General features: G+C 35.5%; 1 protein-coding gene across 6 annotated transcripts in view; it reads right to left on the bottom strand.

The window, feature by feature from the left end:
- Positions 1 to 1091: 1091 nt before the first annotated feature.
- NIPBL (NIPBL cohesin loading factor) overlaps positions 1092 to 17588 on the bottom strand; it is a 158846-nt gene continuing 142349 nt past the window's right edge. For 3 of the 6 annotated variants that reach the window (XM_082337165.1, XM_082337169.1, XM_082337170.1), the window contains 13 exons: positions 16621 to 16761; positions 16210 to 16303; positions 15946 to 16100; positions 15585 to 15675; positions 12088 to 12261; positions 11339 to 11529; positions 10380 to 10487; positions 8855 to 9055; positions 8283 to 8429; positions 6578 to 6873; positions 6087 to 6261; positions 5277 to 5462; positions 1098 to 4712 (listed from right to left, as the gene is read on the bottom strand). In XM_082337165.1, coding sequence (XP_082193291.1) covers positions 4347 to 4712; positions 5277 to 5462; positions 6087 to 6261; positions 6578 to 6873; positions 8283 to 8429; positions 8855 to 9055; positions 10380 to 10487; positions 11339 to 11529; positions 12088 to 12261; positions 15585 to 15675; positions 15946 to 16100; positions 16210 to 16303; positions 16621 to 16761 — 2325 coding nt within the window. In that variant the 3' untranslated portion in view covers positions 1098 to 4346. Of the gene's footprint in view, positions 4713 to 5235; positions 5463 to 6086; positions 6262 to 6577; positions 6874 to 8282; positions 8430 to 8854; positions 9056 to 10379; positions 10488 to 11338; positions 11530 to 12087; positions 12262 to 15584; positions 15676 to 15945; positions 16101 to 16209; positions 16304 to 16620; positions 16762 to 17588 lie in introns of all 6 variants that reach the window. The other 3 variants (XM_082337168.1, XM_082337167.1, XM_082337166.1) reach the window with 3 other exon arrangements.

Here is a 17588-nt window from a genome sequence, read left to right as displayed (position 1 = left end):
CTCCCCTCCCACCCCTCGGCTCCCCCCCGCCAGCCCCCAGGCTCACGAGTTTTTTGGGTAGCTGCAAGCAGCGCGTGCAGTTGCATGCATGCCAATGAAAACTATTCCTTCCTAACACAGGGAATGCCAAAATTAGGTGGGAAACCGCATCTGAATCATGTAGAAACTAGAAATGATGTAGTTATGTCTGATGGGTTGAACATGGCCTGGCAAGAATTCTCTCAGAATAATCCAAAAATGGATTCCCTGGATGCCTTACAGGTGCCCCAGGATTAATTTGAGCATTGTGAGCACAATGAGAAAGAGATCGACGAAGTCTATGCACATTCTAGGATAAAAACTTGCAAGTTTCATTTCGGAAGGGTCCAAACTGAACTCTTAAAACATTTATTTTAAATAAATGAAATATGAAAATACTATAAATTTATTTGTATATAACAATAACACTTTAATATTTAGTCAAGGAACCATGAAATCTAAAAACTCACTACTTACATTAAGAACTCACCCATTACAACTCAGTACTTTAATGATAAGATGACAAATTCTCTGAGGGATATGGAGACGCTTGTATGATGATGGTGTGGCTCTTCGGTGAGTGGAAGCAAACGAGGATATAGGACTTGTGCCTTGGGCTCTGGCTATTTCTAACGTAACAAAAGCATTCGGTGTTTGTTTGAGTTCAACTCCGTTAGTATCTGTGGGGGCTGGGAGTTCAAACGTGTTTGCTTTACAGCAAGGATCAGCTGAACCGATCATTGGTTACCTGGGAACATTGCCAACACCGGCACCTGGGCTGTTTAACTAGCGCCAGTTGAGTCAGCCTCGATCACAAACTTTTTCGTCATGAGCCACGAACACATTTAAGAACTATTTCAGTGCTACAAGGTATTTCATGTTAGAGCTAATATTTAGCACAACCTAATTATTCCACAGTAACAATATTCTCACTAGTGACACCACAACAGCAAAAGTAAGGCTAAAGTTTGACTCAATTTTAAAATTTTAAATAGCTTTTTAATGGCCACACCTCACTAAAATACTTATGCTGAATATTGCCCATGCCTACCTTTATACATGTTAGAGTCGTTAATATAAGCAATAAAGAACCTCAAAAAAATACAAAAGGGCATTACTGAATCATTTAAAAAAATACTTATTTATAATTAAAGTTTTGTCAAAAACTATTGTGATCTTTTATAGCTGCAGATAATGAAAATACTCAAGAACTATTCTGCAATTTTACAGTACTGAAGTGGAAGATTAAAAATAATCATTTCACTCTTACTTATTTAGATTGTGGAAGTGTCCGTGTTTTCTTAAAAAGTACAATATGGCTAGTGTTAATTCTAAAAGCTTCACGATACCCCTTCGTTAGGTAAGCTACCACAAGTTTCCATGTACAGAACCTGTACTCAAAGGGAGAAAGCAGTAAGAATAAAAAAATCCAGTAATCATTACAGATATGTATGTAAAAATCTATAGCCATACAGTGAAAAAATACTACAAAGCTATGTCAACACAAAGGAGTAAAATAATGTCACTGTATCAATTACTGCACTGCAGCACTTTTTTTTAAAATAAAAACCAACTTTTATTTTAATGTAGAAAAATTCTTATCTTGGTATGTGCTGTTGCCAATAACGCGGTTCACGTTGGTAAAGCTGCGACTGCCACGCAGAGGCTGAGCACTGCACTGGTTACGGCTGCAGCCTTGGGCTTTCTACTTCACACCACTGAAAATCACCAGCCCATGTCATACACAGCTAACAGAACCTGTTTCCCAAAAATGAACACGACTACCTTTTGCTTTTGCAGCAAGTAATGTGAATGTTTGCAATAGGCAAAACAAAACCAGATATTACTCTGGGTGGTAGAGAACGGGAAAATTCAACTCTTAACTAGTGATAACATTATGCAATTTATTCAATAATCTATAATTAATTTTATAAGTGTGTATTATATTATAGCCAACAGATCCCATAAAGGAGCATGTATGCCCTTTGGCATATCACACAATACAGTAATGGTCCAAATCCTCTCAACTAAGACCACTTTATACTTCAGGTTTCTATTGTTTAATTATTTCTTTCTGATAATTTTATTTATTTTTATTTATTTATTTTTATCAAGCAAATTGAAATAAAAAAACCTTCTTTGCTATTGGGAAAGCCACATGACTGGGAAACAATTTGTTTCTGAACAAGGAAGTATTTGTATTACCTATTAAAAATAAGATGCTTAAATATAAATAGCATCAGAAATGGCTAACAGACAACTTTATTTTAGACTGCATCTGTACGAAATTCTTGTTTTTATCATTCAGGAGTTTCCTTGTGAAGTATTTTCAACTCTTTCTAGTAGTAACATGTGACATGTCATACAACCCCTCTATTCTCAAGTTATGAATTTCCCACTATAAAAGCTGCTCCTGGCCCTGAGAAATACAGTATTTCATTGTTTGCTACAAAAATGTCCTGCTTCCAGAGCTGCAGGGGTGACTTCCGCTTTTTCTACTTCTCCCTACTTGAACAATACCTATCTTAGCACAAGATGTGGCTTTTTGTACAGAGAAGAAAACACCATAAACAGTGAAAACAAAAAAGTCCTAAAATATTCTGTGCAGAGAAATTCCAGTGGTGAAACAGCAAAAAGGCATTTCCCATAGGAACAATTACTAACTAGATTCTGAGGAGTTATTAATCATTTCAGTTTAATTTTTTTTTTTTTTTTTTTTTTGGTACATGAGAATATTTTGGAATACTGTTACTATTCCTCACAAATCGAGTAACGTATTAGAATTCTGCAAGCTAGTTTCATAAAAACAGCCTCCTGCCATAAATTAAATTGTAAAAGAAAAGAAACATAATAGAAAGAAATATTTACTTATTGAGGAACACCTGTTTTAGATAAATACATTTGAAAACACAGCAGGGTTTAATGGTCCCCTAAAAAGTTTAGCTGTTTTAGATTTTTTCTGTTTGCAAATATGCTGCTTTTCTTACTCTCTAGGAAGGCGGACTGCTTATGAAAGGCTGTGGCAACGCAGTTGAAGCAAATGCTTCTGAAAGCTTTCAATAGCATTTTTTCAATTTACAAAATGTGAAAACATCTTTCAATTAGTAAAAAAAATAGTCTAATATACAAACATTTTTTTTTTAAATTCATTTGTGAAGGAATGTAGCATAATTGCCCAGACTCATACCCATTCACTCCTCAGATACTGGTAGCTACCTCCTCTTGACACAAACCTCTCTATATTAACCCAGAGAAATGCATACATGGCCAGTTAGCCCAAGCAGAATAGTCATTCAGCTTCCCCCAAATTTAAACTATCATAAATTACCATTTGGACAGCATTAGAAAGAAATTGAAGCATACAAGGAATAAACTATAGTTTCTTTTTATATCAAAATGTACTCTTGAAAATGTGTTTGGCACAGTGCTAAATCATATAGTTAATACTAAATATTGCAGGATACAATAAAACCCTGGAGTTAACTTGTGTTTACACCCTTTAAGGGATAAAAATAAAAAGATACCAATTAATTCAGAAGTCAGCCTATACAAACTGTATAAACAATATTTTATGTCTTGTTTTGAAAACCACTGATATAGTAAATTTTACATAAAAGACTGCAAAATAATATAAATGGATTTAAACAGATCTTTACAATAAGAAATTCAAATGGAAACAGACAAGTAACAAAGAGAAGTAAAAAAATTTATTGCAGTATTCATTCCACCAGATTTGCTGGGGATCCCTTTTCTTGTATTATTTCAGGGTGACCTAATACATCAAAATCTACATTTACAAAAACTTCTCCTGCAGATAGGTCATAGATACTGCATGCTTTTTTTTTCTTTTTTTTTTTTTTTCTTTTTTTCTTTTTTTCTTCAACAGAATAAATTATATATCCAGGAGATTCTGCCATTTTACAGCCTGGAAAAACAATGCTTCCCTGGAAACTGGGCTAAGCTAAAGAAAGCCATCCGCTGCTAGGTTAAACTCCAAGAACACTTTATTAAGAACATTAACAGACTAATTTCCAACATTCACTTGTTTATTTTTTTTAAACAGAAAGTTTTTTTTCAAGATATAAACAATTTTTTTGTTAAACTATAATACAGTGGGAGTAAAAATGAACTGAGAAGTTTCTGCTGCACAACAGCGAAGGAAGCTCCCACAAAAATGTTTACCAAACATTTCCTTCTTTTTTCCCGCGTCCCAGGTTCCATTCTTACTCTTCATTTAACTGATTTTTTTTTTTTTTTTGCCAGAAAGTTGGTATTTCAAGTTTTTCTGTTATTTCAATTCTGTAAATTTGGCTGCATGTACAAATTCATTAGCTGGAAGTTCCATCCTTGGCGGCATACAGCGATCGTAAAGTCTGCACAACTTTATTAGTCAGCTTATTAGCACTCGTTAGAGCAATTTTTTTGTAAATAATGTCTGACTCTTTAATAGTGTCTACCCAAGGCACCAGTTTGCGGCCATCACGGCGCTTAGCCTCAGTCCAGGAGCCACTGTAGGAGCCTGCCATCCACTGAACACTGAAGCCATTGCTGGTTTTCTGTACTACTCTTGCAATTTGTGGTCGGTCTTTGTACTTTGGACAGCAAATAGCGATGACATCCATGACATCAACACTTTCATTCATCTGTGCTGCCAACTCCGTAGAGTCTGAATTTCGTTTTGACCTTCTCAATGACTAAAACATTGGGGGGAAAAAAGACCAAGTGTTACACAAAAGAACTTTAGTGAAATTATTGCTTTTATTGCTTTTAATCCCTTGACGCCGGGAGTTGGGATTTCCCGGCACACATTCCATTGCCGGCAATGAGACGCACCGCGACCGCCAGCGCCAAGGGGTTAACATATCCTTGTAAAACCACATACTCTTAATTTGTACCCGTGTCTTTATCTCTTATTGATATATAAAATTATATATACACATGAATCATAAAGCTACATAAAAACTTGGCAACAATAAAAAGGATAACACACAGTACATTCCAAAGGAAAATTAATAACTTTTTATACGGGATAAATCTCATTTTCTAGTTTGGTTTTTTTTTTTATTGTCTTTTCTGTTAAACTTTCTACAAAAGTTGTATAAACGGTTAAGTAGAGAATCTCTATCTACAAAATGCTTTCTTTCATGTGGATTACATTACTTGGTGTACATTTAATATAATAGACTGACATTTATAAGCACATAAAAATCATTTTACGTAATACGCTGCGAAATACGTTGACTCCTCCTCCGCCTCACCCCTGAAGTGCCTCCTCCTCTATCCTCCCCATCACTTTCATCGTCCTCTGTCTCAGCTGCATTGTTTTTAGGGCTGCCTCCTCCAAGCAGCGAGGTAATTGCTTTGTTCCGAGCATTTGTGCTAGCTGACACCTCTCCATCTTCTTCCTCTTCATCGGGATCCAAATGTTCCATAAGGAGTTTGAACTATCAAAAGAAACCAGATTAGTCTACATTGTAACCTTAAAAATAGACATTTATATTACACTATATTAAATAAAAAACAAATGGCAAGGTAAAGAAACAGGGTAAAACAAATAGCAGACAACTTCAAACTTGAACAGCTTATGTTTTGTTCTACAAACTTTTTACTTTCCTCTCTTTTTTTTGTAGATATGTAAAAGCTTTCTTCCTGTGTCTCCAAAATTGCAAGTTTTCTCCAACTGATATTTAAAGATTGGCTGGGAGGGGGAGTAAATACACTAGACCTAGTCTCTGTTCCTATGATGGAAACAGTCAGGGATAAAGTGAATAAGTTATATGAGAGAGGTATACGAGATGGATACCAGAAATTAGAAAATACTCCATAAAGATGCATATCCTTTAGTTGAAATTATTTTTCATTGTGTTTAAACTTATTAGAAGCCTTTGAAAGATAGTCCTCCTAAATATCCTGAAAGGAAGTGGTGAGTTACCAGTATATCGTGTAAGATTACCAGGAACTTAACATTTTGAAATGTTCATCCAATATATTAGCATCTACTTTCAAGTTTATATTGTGTTACCTAGTTTGAAAGGATTTCAGGTTTTCTGCAAAGCAACTTTACTTACATCTAAGTACTGTTTTACTATACTCCTCTTCACTTCTTCAGTGATCTTGGAATTAGCCATATCACTCCGCAGAAAATCCAGAGTTTGTTTTGGATGGAAATGCACTCCTGTCTTCCTGTTTATCGCTTTATCATAAACTTTTGCAGATTCAGATGGAGAGTATTTCTGAATTTTACTGTTTAAAGAAAACAAAAGGGAAGAGCTTTTAAGGGAAGTCTGAAGTAGTGTCAAGGAAAAGCTTTTAAAATTTTCCATATAAGTAGTTATATTTCAATCATTCCATATACAATAGACATCCCGGTAAGAAATGGAATAATTCCTTTTTCTAAGCAGAAGTTGCATTACATTCAACTTACCACATTGGTGTTTTTTCTTTTACACAAATCTATTGCCTAAACAATTAGTTACAATCATCTTCTAAAAAAAGCTTCCAAACTTAATCCTTACAAAGAACTCAATAGCAAGATAGCCTATTGCCTAAATATCCTTACCTATCGGAGAATCCACAGAGGTTCTTTAAATGCTGTTTCAGCATCAAGAGTAATAATATGCCTTGGGAGACATTTGCAAATTCAATTAAAGGAGCTGAATTTTCTGGCAAACATTTCATCACAGCATTTATATCATTTTCTTCATCAGAATCTGAATCAGAGTCTACTCGTTTCCGTAACCTCCGAGGCTTAGAAGCTTCCTCCTCACTTTCGCTCCCACTACCACTGTTACTGTCACTCTCAGTCTCCTCATCTGATGAAGGTTTTCTTTCCTTTTTTTTGTCTTTCACCATAGACTGCAAGACACAGAAGTTAACATGCATTCCAAAATTAGAGTAAGTAGCACCATGTACGTTTCTAAAAAATCTTTCCAAAATCACTACGAGCTTAAATTAGCAAGAATTCCCTGAACAATGTTATGAATTTATAACTCGATATTCAAAATTAAAATTATTTATGGCAAAAAGATGCTGATTTTTTGCAATATGGGTACAGAAGCAATTGAAGCAACAATTACTCCACTGGCACGTTATTCTTAAAAGACTGCTCAAGTTCATTAGCAGTGACAGTAAAATGCAGAAGGCCAAATACAATAAATCAGGAAGAAAATTCCGTTTTTCTTTCACCTGGATATCACTTCTGTGTGTCACATAGATTTCCATATGTACTTTGGTACAAACTAGTCCAAGCTGGTTTTAATCCTTGTCTCTTAAATTCTATGACAATAATTACGCTGCTGACCAGGGAAACCCTCAAGTGATCATACACAGTATTAATAATAATCAGGTTCTACTACTCGTAGAGCTACAGAATTTCATATGTGCATTATTACCACACATAGTATGATTTTTCATAACACAGAACTTAAGATGTCCTAAGCAGGGTCTCATCCTTTCTGTGCTGGGTGCTACACGCTGGTCCCCAATCTGAAGAATGGACTGCTTCTTTCTAGTGAATTAAAAATTTACTTTGGTAGGGTGAGAATTCAAAGCGGTGTACTTTCCAGGCATCAACTCTGACTTGTACTTACTAGTCAGATCGGACATTCTAGAAACAGGTTTGCTTCCTGACAGTTTGCACCTTCCATGGTTAAAATTGTCCAGGGAATGAAGACACTGAAGTCTTTAAGAAGCAGAGGCCTTTTTCTTACAGGATTGTGTATTGCCATAACAACAGATACTATGCCATGATTCAGGTTCTTATATGCTACTTTAAGAAAAGACATATTGCGCACTCTTTTCTTGCCATAAACAATGTATTTAAAGTCTCTTGGGTGACACATATGCAACTGCCGTCAGCTACTTGACAACAAAATAAACACCCAACTAGATTTTATTATTAAAATTATACAAACAACCACAATAAACCAATATTTCATGATGATTCTGGGTTCATATGCTTCCAGATGCATGCAATTAATTATTAGTCAGCCATATCAGGGAACGATATAGATTTGATATTAAGATCTCAAAATTCGTCATTCTTTTGTAATAACGTAAGCAGCAATCTACGGAAAGTTTTTAACTAGTGTCAACCAGATGCAGGCCAGAACAGAAAGGGTTGCTTGTTTTTAATGACTGGTTACAAAGTAATGGTACTGGTCCATATCGTAATAATGGTACAGTATTCACTGAAAAATCGACCAAATTACAGAGAAGCTTATGTTGCCACCATAATAAATATACTAAAATATAAATGCACATACCTCTTTAAATGACTGTAGTAGGTTGCTACCAGAAACTGATAGTGTAATGTCTATATGATGCATTATAAACAGTGGCTCTTCCTGTGTTTGATAAGGAAAACAGGCTAGATTGTCTGCTATGTACAAGAGCATATTCACCTCTGTTTTCTGAAAGTTAAAAAAAAAAAGTACAAATAAATACACATACAAATATCTTGGATTTATACACGTATCCTGTGTTCCTAACAGTCTAGAGCAAAAACGTGATCACAAATTTTATTCTCTGTACCCCCCCAAACCCACTCTAAACAACATGTATATATGCAAAATTTAGTCATACCTGAAGATACATTATTTCTGATCAGTCCAAACTGGGTATAGAAAGGTACAGAATGATGCAAAACTAACAAATGCATTCTACTACATAGTTAATATTATATAGGTAAATACCTTATATTACAAACCAAAACAAAGTACATTAGGGAAATAAAGTTATCAATAATTATGTCATAAAAATACATTGTAAAAGGAGAATTTAAGCTTGTAATGCTGTATTTTAATTTCTTTTTAAGTGAAGGAAATGTGATGCTTACTGCGGTATCATCAAAGAGGTTGAGTAAAGAAATTAGAAACGCTCGTCTGTGTTGACGGTTCCCTCGGATCATGGAGTATAGGTGTGAACACAATGCACTGGATGATTCATCGTGTCTAAAACCTCTTACAGGATCTTTTGGGCAGGTATTAATTGCCTGTTGTACCTGGTAAGACATCTTCATACCAGCCACAGCTTTCATCTGAAATGGAAATGTATTTATTTGTATTTAAACCATTGCTTTCAAAGCAGTAAAACTTATTCCTTATAAGTGGATGCTCATCTGAAGTTTATCTTTCAAACATGCACTAAGGCGATACTACCTTTTGAGTTGGCAAACAGATTAAAACAGAACTTGTGGCAGAGATCAGAAAGTCTTGTGAACTGCTTTAACTAAATTCTGTTAGAAACATACAGCTAATCTGTTTATCCACTACAGCCAGGTATTCCAATTTAAACAATTTTCAAGAATACTGAAATGTTTTCATATATGAACAGAATATTTTACCAAATGTGTATGCTTGATGTGACTTGTAGTGAAACCAACAACTGCGTCCATATTAGTACACCAGGACTAAGAAAATGAGGGTTTTTTTGCATATATCCTGTAATTTCCAGCTGATTTTACTTAGTCCAAGGTTCCTCCTCTAGTTTCAGAACAAACTGAATCTCTGGTTAGGCTGCACATCCAACTGTCCTCATACCACCTCTTCTGCTGTTCAGCAAAGTTGTCTCTTCATCTATATATAGTCTTAAATCCCAGCTGCCTACATAGCAAATTTCATCTGCTAGCCTTCACCTACTGGATTAGGTATTTGTTTGGATGCCATCAACAGTGCAACGCTCCAATTGCAGTGGAATACAGGCATATATGAGAAGTCCCACAATGTAGTACACACACTGAACCTAGACCGGGGCCTTCTGAAATAAGGAGAGGGTGCTGCAGCTCAATTTCAGATCTTAAGCAGGGTTACTGGCACTATGCCACAACTCCACAAGTCCTCACTTAGCCCTCGGATTTGCCTTTCAGCAAGATCCCTCAGATCTAAACAGCTTCCTGTGCTCCCTCCGCTTAGATTACAATTTATAAAGCCTTGATGCCTTAACGTTCTAACGCATACACACTAAGGACTTCTACTTTTACAAGGTGTTCTCTTCCCTAGTCCACTGATACAGGAAAATCATTGCATTATGAAACATCGTTGCAATGAAAATCACTGCATTATGGAACAGCTGTCCTTACCTCTTATCAAATAAATGCTCTTGAATAGGATTCAGTGAGGAAGATATTACTGTGAATTATAGGAAATTTTGGACTGGAAGAGACACTTCAAATTATTATATCCTTTCTATTTCTAAGAATAGAAATCTCCAAACGGGAAAAAGTTGAGATCATCTTTACAACTGCTTATAGTTATTGTTTCTTTGTTACTTTATATTCTTTCCTGCAGCTGAGCCATATTCAGGTGTTAAACCACTAAAGAACATAACAGTATTTTGTAAAATGTTAAATTAGAATTACTTACGTGAATGAACCCAGCATATTTTTTGTCTATTTCCACCAACTGCTGGTCAGCTTTATTTCGCATAGAGGGCTCTGGATCTGTGCCCATAGCAATTAAGTATGGCACACACTTGAAAAACAAATGAAATGATTATTCAGAGTCATTGTACCTCCTCTTTTCTCAGTCTCTGTTCTCTTACTACACTATTTTTCTTGTTATATTCTGATTACTGCAGAAACTAGAACAGAAAGCGCTATGCAACTTACTACCTGAATACTTTTTGCAAGCAAATGGTACAAAATACATTTGTATTTTGAGAGACCAGCATTATAAACGACAGAAGTTGTGTGAGGTTTCAGGTAGTATTTCCCTTTTGTCTCAAACTCTAAAGTCAATTTACACTACAAAAAATGCCATTAAAAAACCCAAAGACACCACTTATGACGGAACACGCACAATGGCTGCAGTATAAAAAAAAGATTACAAAAATGTTATGTAAGCAAAGAATAATGGAGATAACTAAAGTTCTGACATTGACTGTGGAATTCCATAGTGTTTGGAGGACATGGGAATTGAGGCAAGCTGACACATTTTCCAGGATAAAGAATCAAATGAAGAAAACAACTTGGCATACGCCTGAAATTTAGATCAGAAATACACTCTAATGTACATTTGTCCATGCTCTTTAGGCACTGGCTGCGCTTTTACATCTTGATTCAGAAACAGCAAATACAGCATTTGGAATCTCACTGGCTAAACAACATAAAACAGATTTCAAAATATGCCTTCTGTAAAGACCCCTTGAAATTTATAAGAAATAAATTTCAATAAGAAATTACTGTAACATAGCTGGAAGAGAAATTACAATAAGAAATTACTGTAACATAGCTGGAAGAGAAAAACTGGAAATTTATGTAGCAAGTGTGAAAACCTCTGAAAACCTGCATAACAAAAACTCCCATCATAAAAGCCTACCATACCTGAACAGGATGGATGAGACCCTGGTTTAACGTCAGTGCAATGACATTTAGAGCAAAGTGGCGTACACTGGACTGGGTATGAAAGAAAGCCTCAAGGACCTGTTTGAGATATAGCTGCATGATGGAACTACTCATCCCTGAGGAAATATCACCCATTTCTTTCAGGTCTTCCTGTTTTGCTACTTTTTTCCCTGTAAAAAGGACAAAAGCAATCGCACACTCACCACAGTATAATCATTTACTTTGCCATTACTTAATGCATGCTGATCTTTAGGCTTTACAATACATACACATTTCAGCTGTCTTAAAATGGGTTTATGATCTCATGAAACGTAGAACAGTCTGATGGTAAATGTACATCAAAAAACTAAAGAGACATGGCTTTAATTAAAGTCTTGTTCCTTAATAAAGGTTTTTAATTTTAAAAATGCCTTATGTTCTATTTATTATTTTCTATCTGCAAATTAACCTTAGAGGAGATTTTGATAAAAAGTACTACTACCATCATTACGGCAATTACGCATTCTGGGTTGCTTCCAGCATTTATACATCTTGAAAGTAAATAATATACCTATTATGTGTATATACGTATGCACGCAATGAATTTTTGAAAATTATTCTAAGATATTTTGGGTACAATGTCACTGATCTGACAATCTTAAGGGACTCAGTTCACATATACAGTAATTGTATGCAAAAAAGTTAGGTCTTGCATGCCTCATTAGCACAGAAGAACTCTAAACACTTACAGTCTCTGTCTGCCTGCTGCATACGTGTATCCTCCTCCTGCAAGTAGGTCTGGAGGTTTTTTAACACCTGGATTTTTAAGTTTACCGAACAGTTCTTATCTGAAAGAATGCTGTTGTACAGAGTCTTCACTTCCTGTTCGAACATTAAGCTTGGGTGTTGTATAAATGCAAATCCTAAGGGTGGAAAAAAAGAGGAAACGTTCCACATTATTATCATCTAGAAATTGTATTTCTGCTTTTTAAGTCTTTCTTCAAAATAGAGGTATGAAATTTATCTCCTCCCAACAACATAGCTTTTCCTAGTCCAAACAGTATTGCTTTTCTATATGGACACCATTCACAGCTTATAAAGAGTTCTGTTAGCCGTGACAGTTCTATTAGCCATGACTCTGTTTGATGGATGAAGATCGGGTGTCAACCCAGGGCAGCTGCACTAAGAAGAGTTATACAGGTCTGGAAGCATGTCCAGTGTATTGGCCTGCATCTGAATGACTAGGAGCTCTCACAGGAACAAGGGAGGAACATTACTAAAAATTACCCATTGTTTTTCTAATACATTTGGAGAAAAACATTCTGCTGAAACTGTGAAGAGTTATTCATACACAGGCAGAGCAAACGTGGAAAAATTGATAAATATCACAAGTATTTAAAAATAAAATCTTAGAAGAAAAAAAAAAAAACCAAAACAGTCAACACAGTAAAATTTATACCTCTTGCTGTCATTATTCATATACCTATTAAGGTCTTCTCTTGAAAACTAGCTGAAGCGTTCCAAAGACTACATCTGTTGGAAGATACATCCTAAAGAACTGTTTTTAGCTGCAGCCTTACCCTTGTCAAGGAACTGATTATTCTTAGTCTATATTTCATAAACACTTTTCTAAATTAGTGACAGTATATACCATTTTAGATCGCTTATGTAGATTTAGAAGTGCTGCTGAAAACCTCATAGAGTATCATAAAAAAAAAAATAATGGGAATAGAAAATCCCGATTTAAATTATGTTTAACTACTCGATTTTTTTTTTTTAAAGACTGTTCAAGAAAAGCAGACATTAAATGTATTTTTATGACCACAGGAAACTAAGATTCTGAATGAACACATAGAAAACATACGAACATAAAAGAAGAATGGGGGTGAAAAATGAAAGCAAATAAAATTATGCAAAAGCAATGTATAAAAACAGCTGTAACAAAGGGAAGACTGAGTCAAGTTTTTAAAACTGGCTCCATACACACAAAGAAGACAGTGTAGGTAGAGGCTAAGTCCAGGGCAAGAGCTCAATGTGTTTAAGATCTCATTTCAGTCTCAAAACAAGAAGCAGAAAGAAGCAGGTGAGGTGTAGGGGAAAGAGGAGAAAAAGAAAAAGGAATGATGATGGTCTTTGGAGTATGTGGTATAATTGTGCACTCCATACAGGTGTATATTGATGTTCATAACTTGACCACTTCTGAGCAAGTCCAACCCATATCTTAAGGTTAATTTTAAAAATGAAAAGCATGCGCATGTATGTGTAAAAACCCGTAACACTTTTTTTTCTTCATTCACTTAAAGAAGTCTGAAACACCAGTATTCTCAGGGAAATTCTTATTTTTCCATCACCTGTAAGCAGGGAAGAAGAATTTTGCTGTAATAATTTGTCACAGGAGGTGAAAAAAGGCACCTCCTGTGTTCTTTTAAGGACTGACCACATCTCGGGGCTGCCCTCACACCACTTCTCTTCAAACTTTGTCTTCACTTGGTTGGGAGTCTTAAGACTAAGCTCTGAGCTTGGCTGATTAGGATATTACCTGTTAAGATACTTACAGGTTTAGCTAAATTTACTAACAAAATTTTATATCCTCAACCTGCCTTGCAAGTACATATCTGGAAGAGAAGCATAACCATAATCATTAAGCTTATGGTTAAAGCTTAATCCCTCAACAGCACTGACACATCCCAAAGCAAAGGCTAAAACCATTGAGTGTCCTTACTGAAATGACACACTAATAATTGCTGATAGGAAAGTACACACTCTTCACATGATGTCTTCGTTGCGTATGAACACTGATTTAGCTTGCTAGTCCTTTTCACCTTATTGCTGCATACAAACGTCGAATGGCTTTGACAGCTTTGCTCAATTACTAGCCTGTAAGGTGGAACTTTGCACTACCTACCACATCTCTGTACATCCAACAGCTACCCTCAAAATGGAACCAGTACTTAGATGGGGTCAATATATCAATGAAAACAGTTGTCCGAGGTTTAATTAAAGACCGACATGCTTACAGGAAGAGAAAAAAAAAAAAATCTGAAGAATGCCTACTGACAGCTACCCCCATTTTCTTCCATTCCCCCAAACTGATCACAGTTTGGTCTATAATTTAGAAACATTTTTGGACACTGCAACATTCTCCACATCCATGAGCAAAGCAATCATGTCTACAGGTAGGAAGACAGCCCCTATCCCACGCGTAATATTCTGCAGAGGACAATTAAAGTGGACTGGAGTTGTTGGCAGTGCACCTTGATGTAATGCCTAGAAAAACTCCAACTAGTCCAGAAAACTGCAACACTGCTCTGGCAACAGAGGCAACTCTAAAGCCATTAATACCGCTCAGCTGCCTGAAATGGTTTCTTATAGCATATGAAATCAAGATTCAGTCTTGGTCCTTATCCTTGGAGCCCTCCCTAGCCTGAATTGAAGCAGGATATCTAAAAAGCCACCCAAACAGCAACATAAAGAGGCAAATTCTTGTCTACAGTTAAACTATACAATGCAAGCTCACATGCCTGGCAGACAACTTTCTTTACACTAAGCCATAACAAACTCTTCCAGAAATCAAGGCTTATCTGCCCAGACAAGATTCTCTCACATGTACAGTTTTTGTCCTTAAGGATGAACATGATACAAACCACTTAATGGCAGTTCACGTACTACTGCAAGTCACTGAAATACCATACTAATGCCTTCAGATAAAGAATCTATTTAAAAGTGAAATACAGCTAAAATCCTGAAGCAAACTGTAATATCTAGACTATGACATCACCTCAATGCCTTGTGAAACCTCACAGAGCACCCCCAGTTGGTATAAACTGCCAAAGCTCCCTTGACTCCTGCAGAATATCTGCTCTTACACTTAAAATGTTCAAAGTTTTCCCAGCACTTTTTCTAGTTGTTCTTTAACCATACCTTGTGGACTGAAAAACAAGATTTGAAGTTACAACATACTTGCATGTGGAGAAAAAAGAACATCTCCATTACTTTGGAAATCTGCTGCACTTTAAGACTTGGTCACAAATCAAAAGGCATTCGCTGTCAAAAGTATCCACTCTGCTGCAGAAGTACGCAACCAGCAACCCCTTGACAACTTTTCTATAGCCAGTTTTCAAATAAAACACGCAATAAATTTTTATTTTAAACAAACTCCCTTGCCACTACACAAATACATGAATTCCTACTGATATGCATGGATTTTTACTATAGTAGAATAATAAAAACTATTAATATTTCTTACCAAGGCCAATAATGGCTTTTGTCTGTACTTCTTCATCTGAATGCTTTGTAAAATACATCAGCAGTTCAAGTACTTTATCCTTAATGTTAACCTGAGCAAATTAAAACAAAAATAATAGCTATTTGAAGATTAAACAGATGTTTTTAATCTCTTATAAAAAGCATAAATATCAAAAAGGAAAGGAGAAACACAATGTTACTGCATGGCCTTTGCAAACCCATGTATTTAAAAACCAAAAAGCTGTATTGTATGAATTATGAAAAGATACATAGCTTTGAGGGACTATGAATAATGTGCTTTCAAATTAAAGTGGAGCATTCAATATATCTAAAACATGGAGAGTAAATACAAGTTATTTTACCTTACTGTTGCCCTTAAAATCTTCCTGATCAAAATCAAAATGCCGGCACAGTGCTCCAACAGTGAAAAGTGATCTAAGGAGTGCTGGTTTATTGGCAGTAAGTATTGTACTGTTGGGGTCTTCTTGGTGTTGACTTTTTAATTTCGAAAGTGCACCTACAGGAGATAAAAGTTTTGATCACAATGTTTAATCGTGGTGTATCCCTAAGATAAGACTTGTAGCCAAAACTGAAAAGTGACAATTACATGTTGTGATTTTACTTACCATAGTATCTATTAAAACAGGCCCACACAAATTTATAGTTCTGTGTGACCTTGTTCACAACAGCCCCAAGACAGCTCACACAATGCTGAACAACCTAGGAGCAAGAAAGAACAAATGAATTACATATTTAGACATTAAAATTGAAATTTTAGTAAAGTTATGTAGGAAAAAGCTATGCTGAACTAAAACGAATGATCTAATGGATGTAATATCCATCTCCCTGACTGCTCTGAAAACCTGCTCCAACTCGTTATAATATACCAACACAAACAAACTCCAGTAAAACGAGTACACTGATTTTTCATGGCTCAAAAGTTATCTTCATAATGAAGACAGACTTTCTTTAAATCAAAACCATATATTTCACAATGTGAAATGGAATCAACTGAATAGTAACAATTAAAAGCTTACTGTCATGCCATATTTGATGATGAGTTTCATGAGGTCTTCCTCAATAGTGGCAAGAAAGGTCTCACTGGGGTGCTCCATTAGCGGCACTACAAGCTCTAAGATTTTTGCAACATTGCAGATCACCATGAAATCATTCTGGGTCTGAAACAACAGTATTTATAGTGTTTAACATTTCTGGCCCTGTTACCTGTAGGCAAAGTATTATTAATATGCACTGATAGTCAAAAATCCCAACTCATGTTAGATACTTGGTATAGATCTAAAAGAATACTTATATAGTTTACATCTGTTATTAAATTACATATTATTATGAAAGCTGTTATTATTTATTTATTATTTATTAATAATTACATATTATTATGAAAGTTCTGTTTTCTACAGAACTTCTGAAAAAAAAAATCTGCACAAGCAGAACTTCACCTCTCATCACAGCTGTGACAGACCTGAAAACTCAACAAAAGGAAGTTGTGCTATGACTCAATGTGCCTTATGCAAAATAGGTAATAATGTGCACAAACGTATAAATTACAATTAAAACTATTACCGGTTTGCATTATCATGTCTGTGTATGTATTTTAAGTGAGGAACCTATGGAAAACATTTATCTATTAAAGATACATCCTGCTAGAAATTGACTTTTTATGACAAATCAAGCTTACTGATCAGGATAGGATAACTCCCAAATGCTACTGTCAAGCCATTTAACATATTCAAACTGACAGTGGTAATTCTACAATTCATCTCAACCTGTATAAGTACAAAACTGATGTAACCCACTAAATGGGTTGCAGCAAGTAAATAATGAGATAACCCTTTTCTATACTGTTTGATCAGAAGCAGCTCTAAAAGCTTGTTGTAAATGTGCCTAGAGAACGCTCCAGGGCTGGACCTGGAAAATGCTAGGCTATATCTACAGTCTAAGCTAATAACAATTACTCTCAAGCCTGCCCTGGGCAGCTGACCTAATG

This window comes from Platalea leucorodia (assembly GCF_965183815.1).
Source record: "Platalea leucorodia genome assembly, chromosome: Z".
Lineage (NCBI taxonomy): Eukaryota > Metazoa > Chordata > Aves > Pelecaniformes > Threskiornithidae > Platalea > Platalea leucorodia.
Note: the sequence above shows the minus strand (reverse complement) of the source record. Positions and strands in the feature narration are given on the sequence as shown.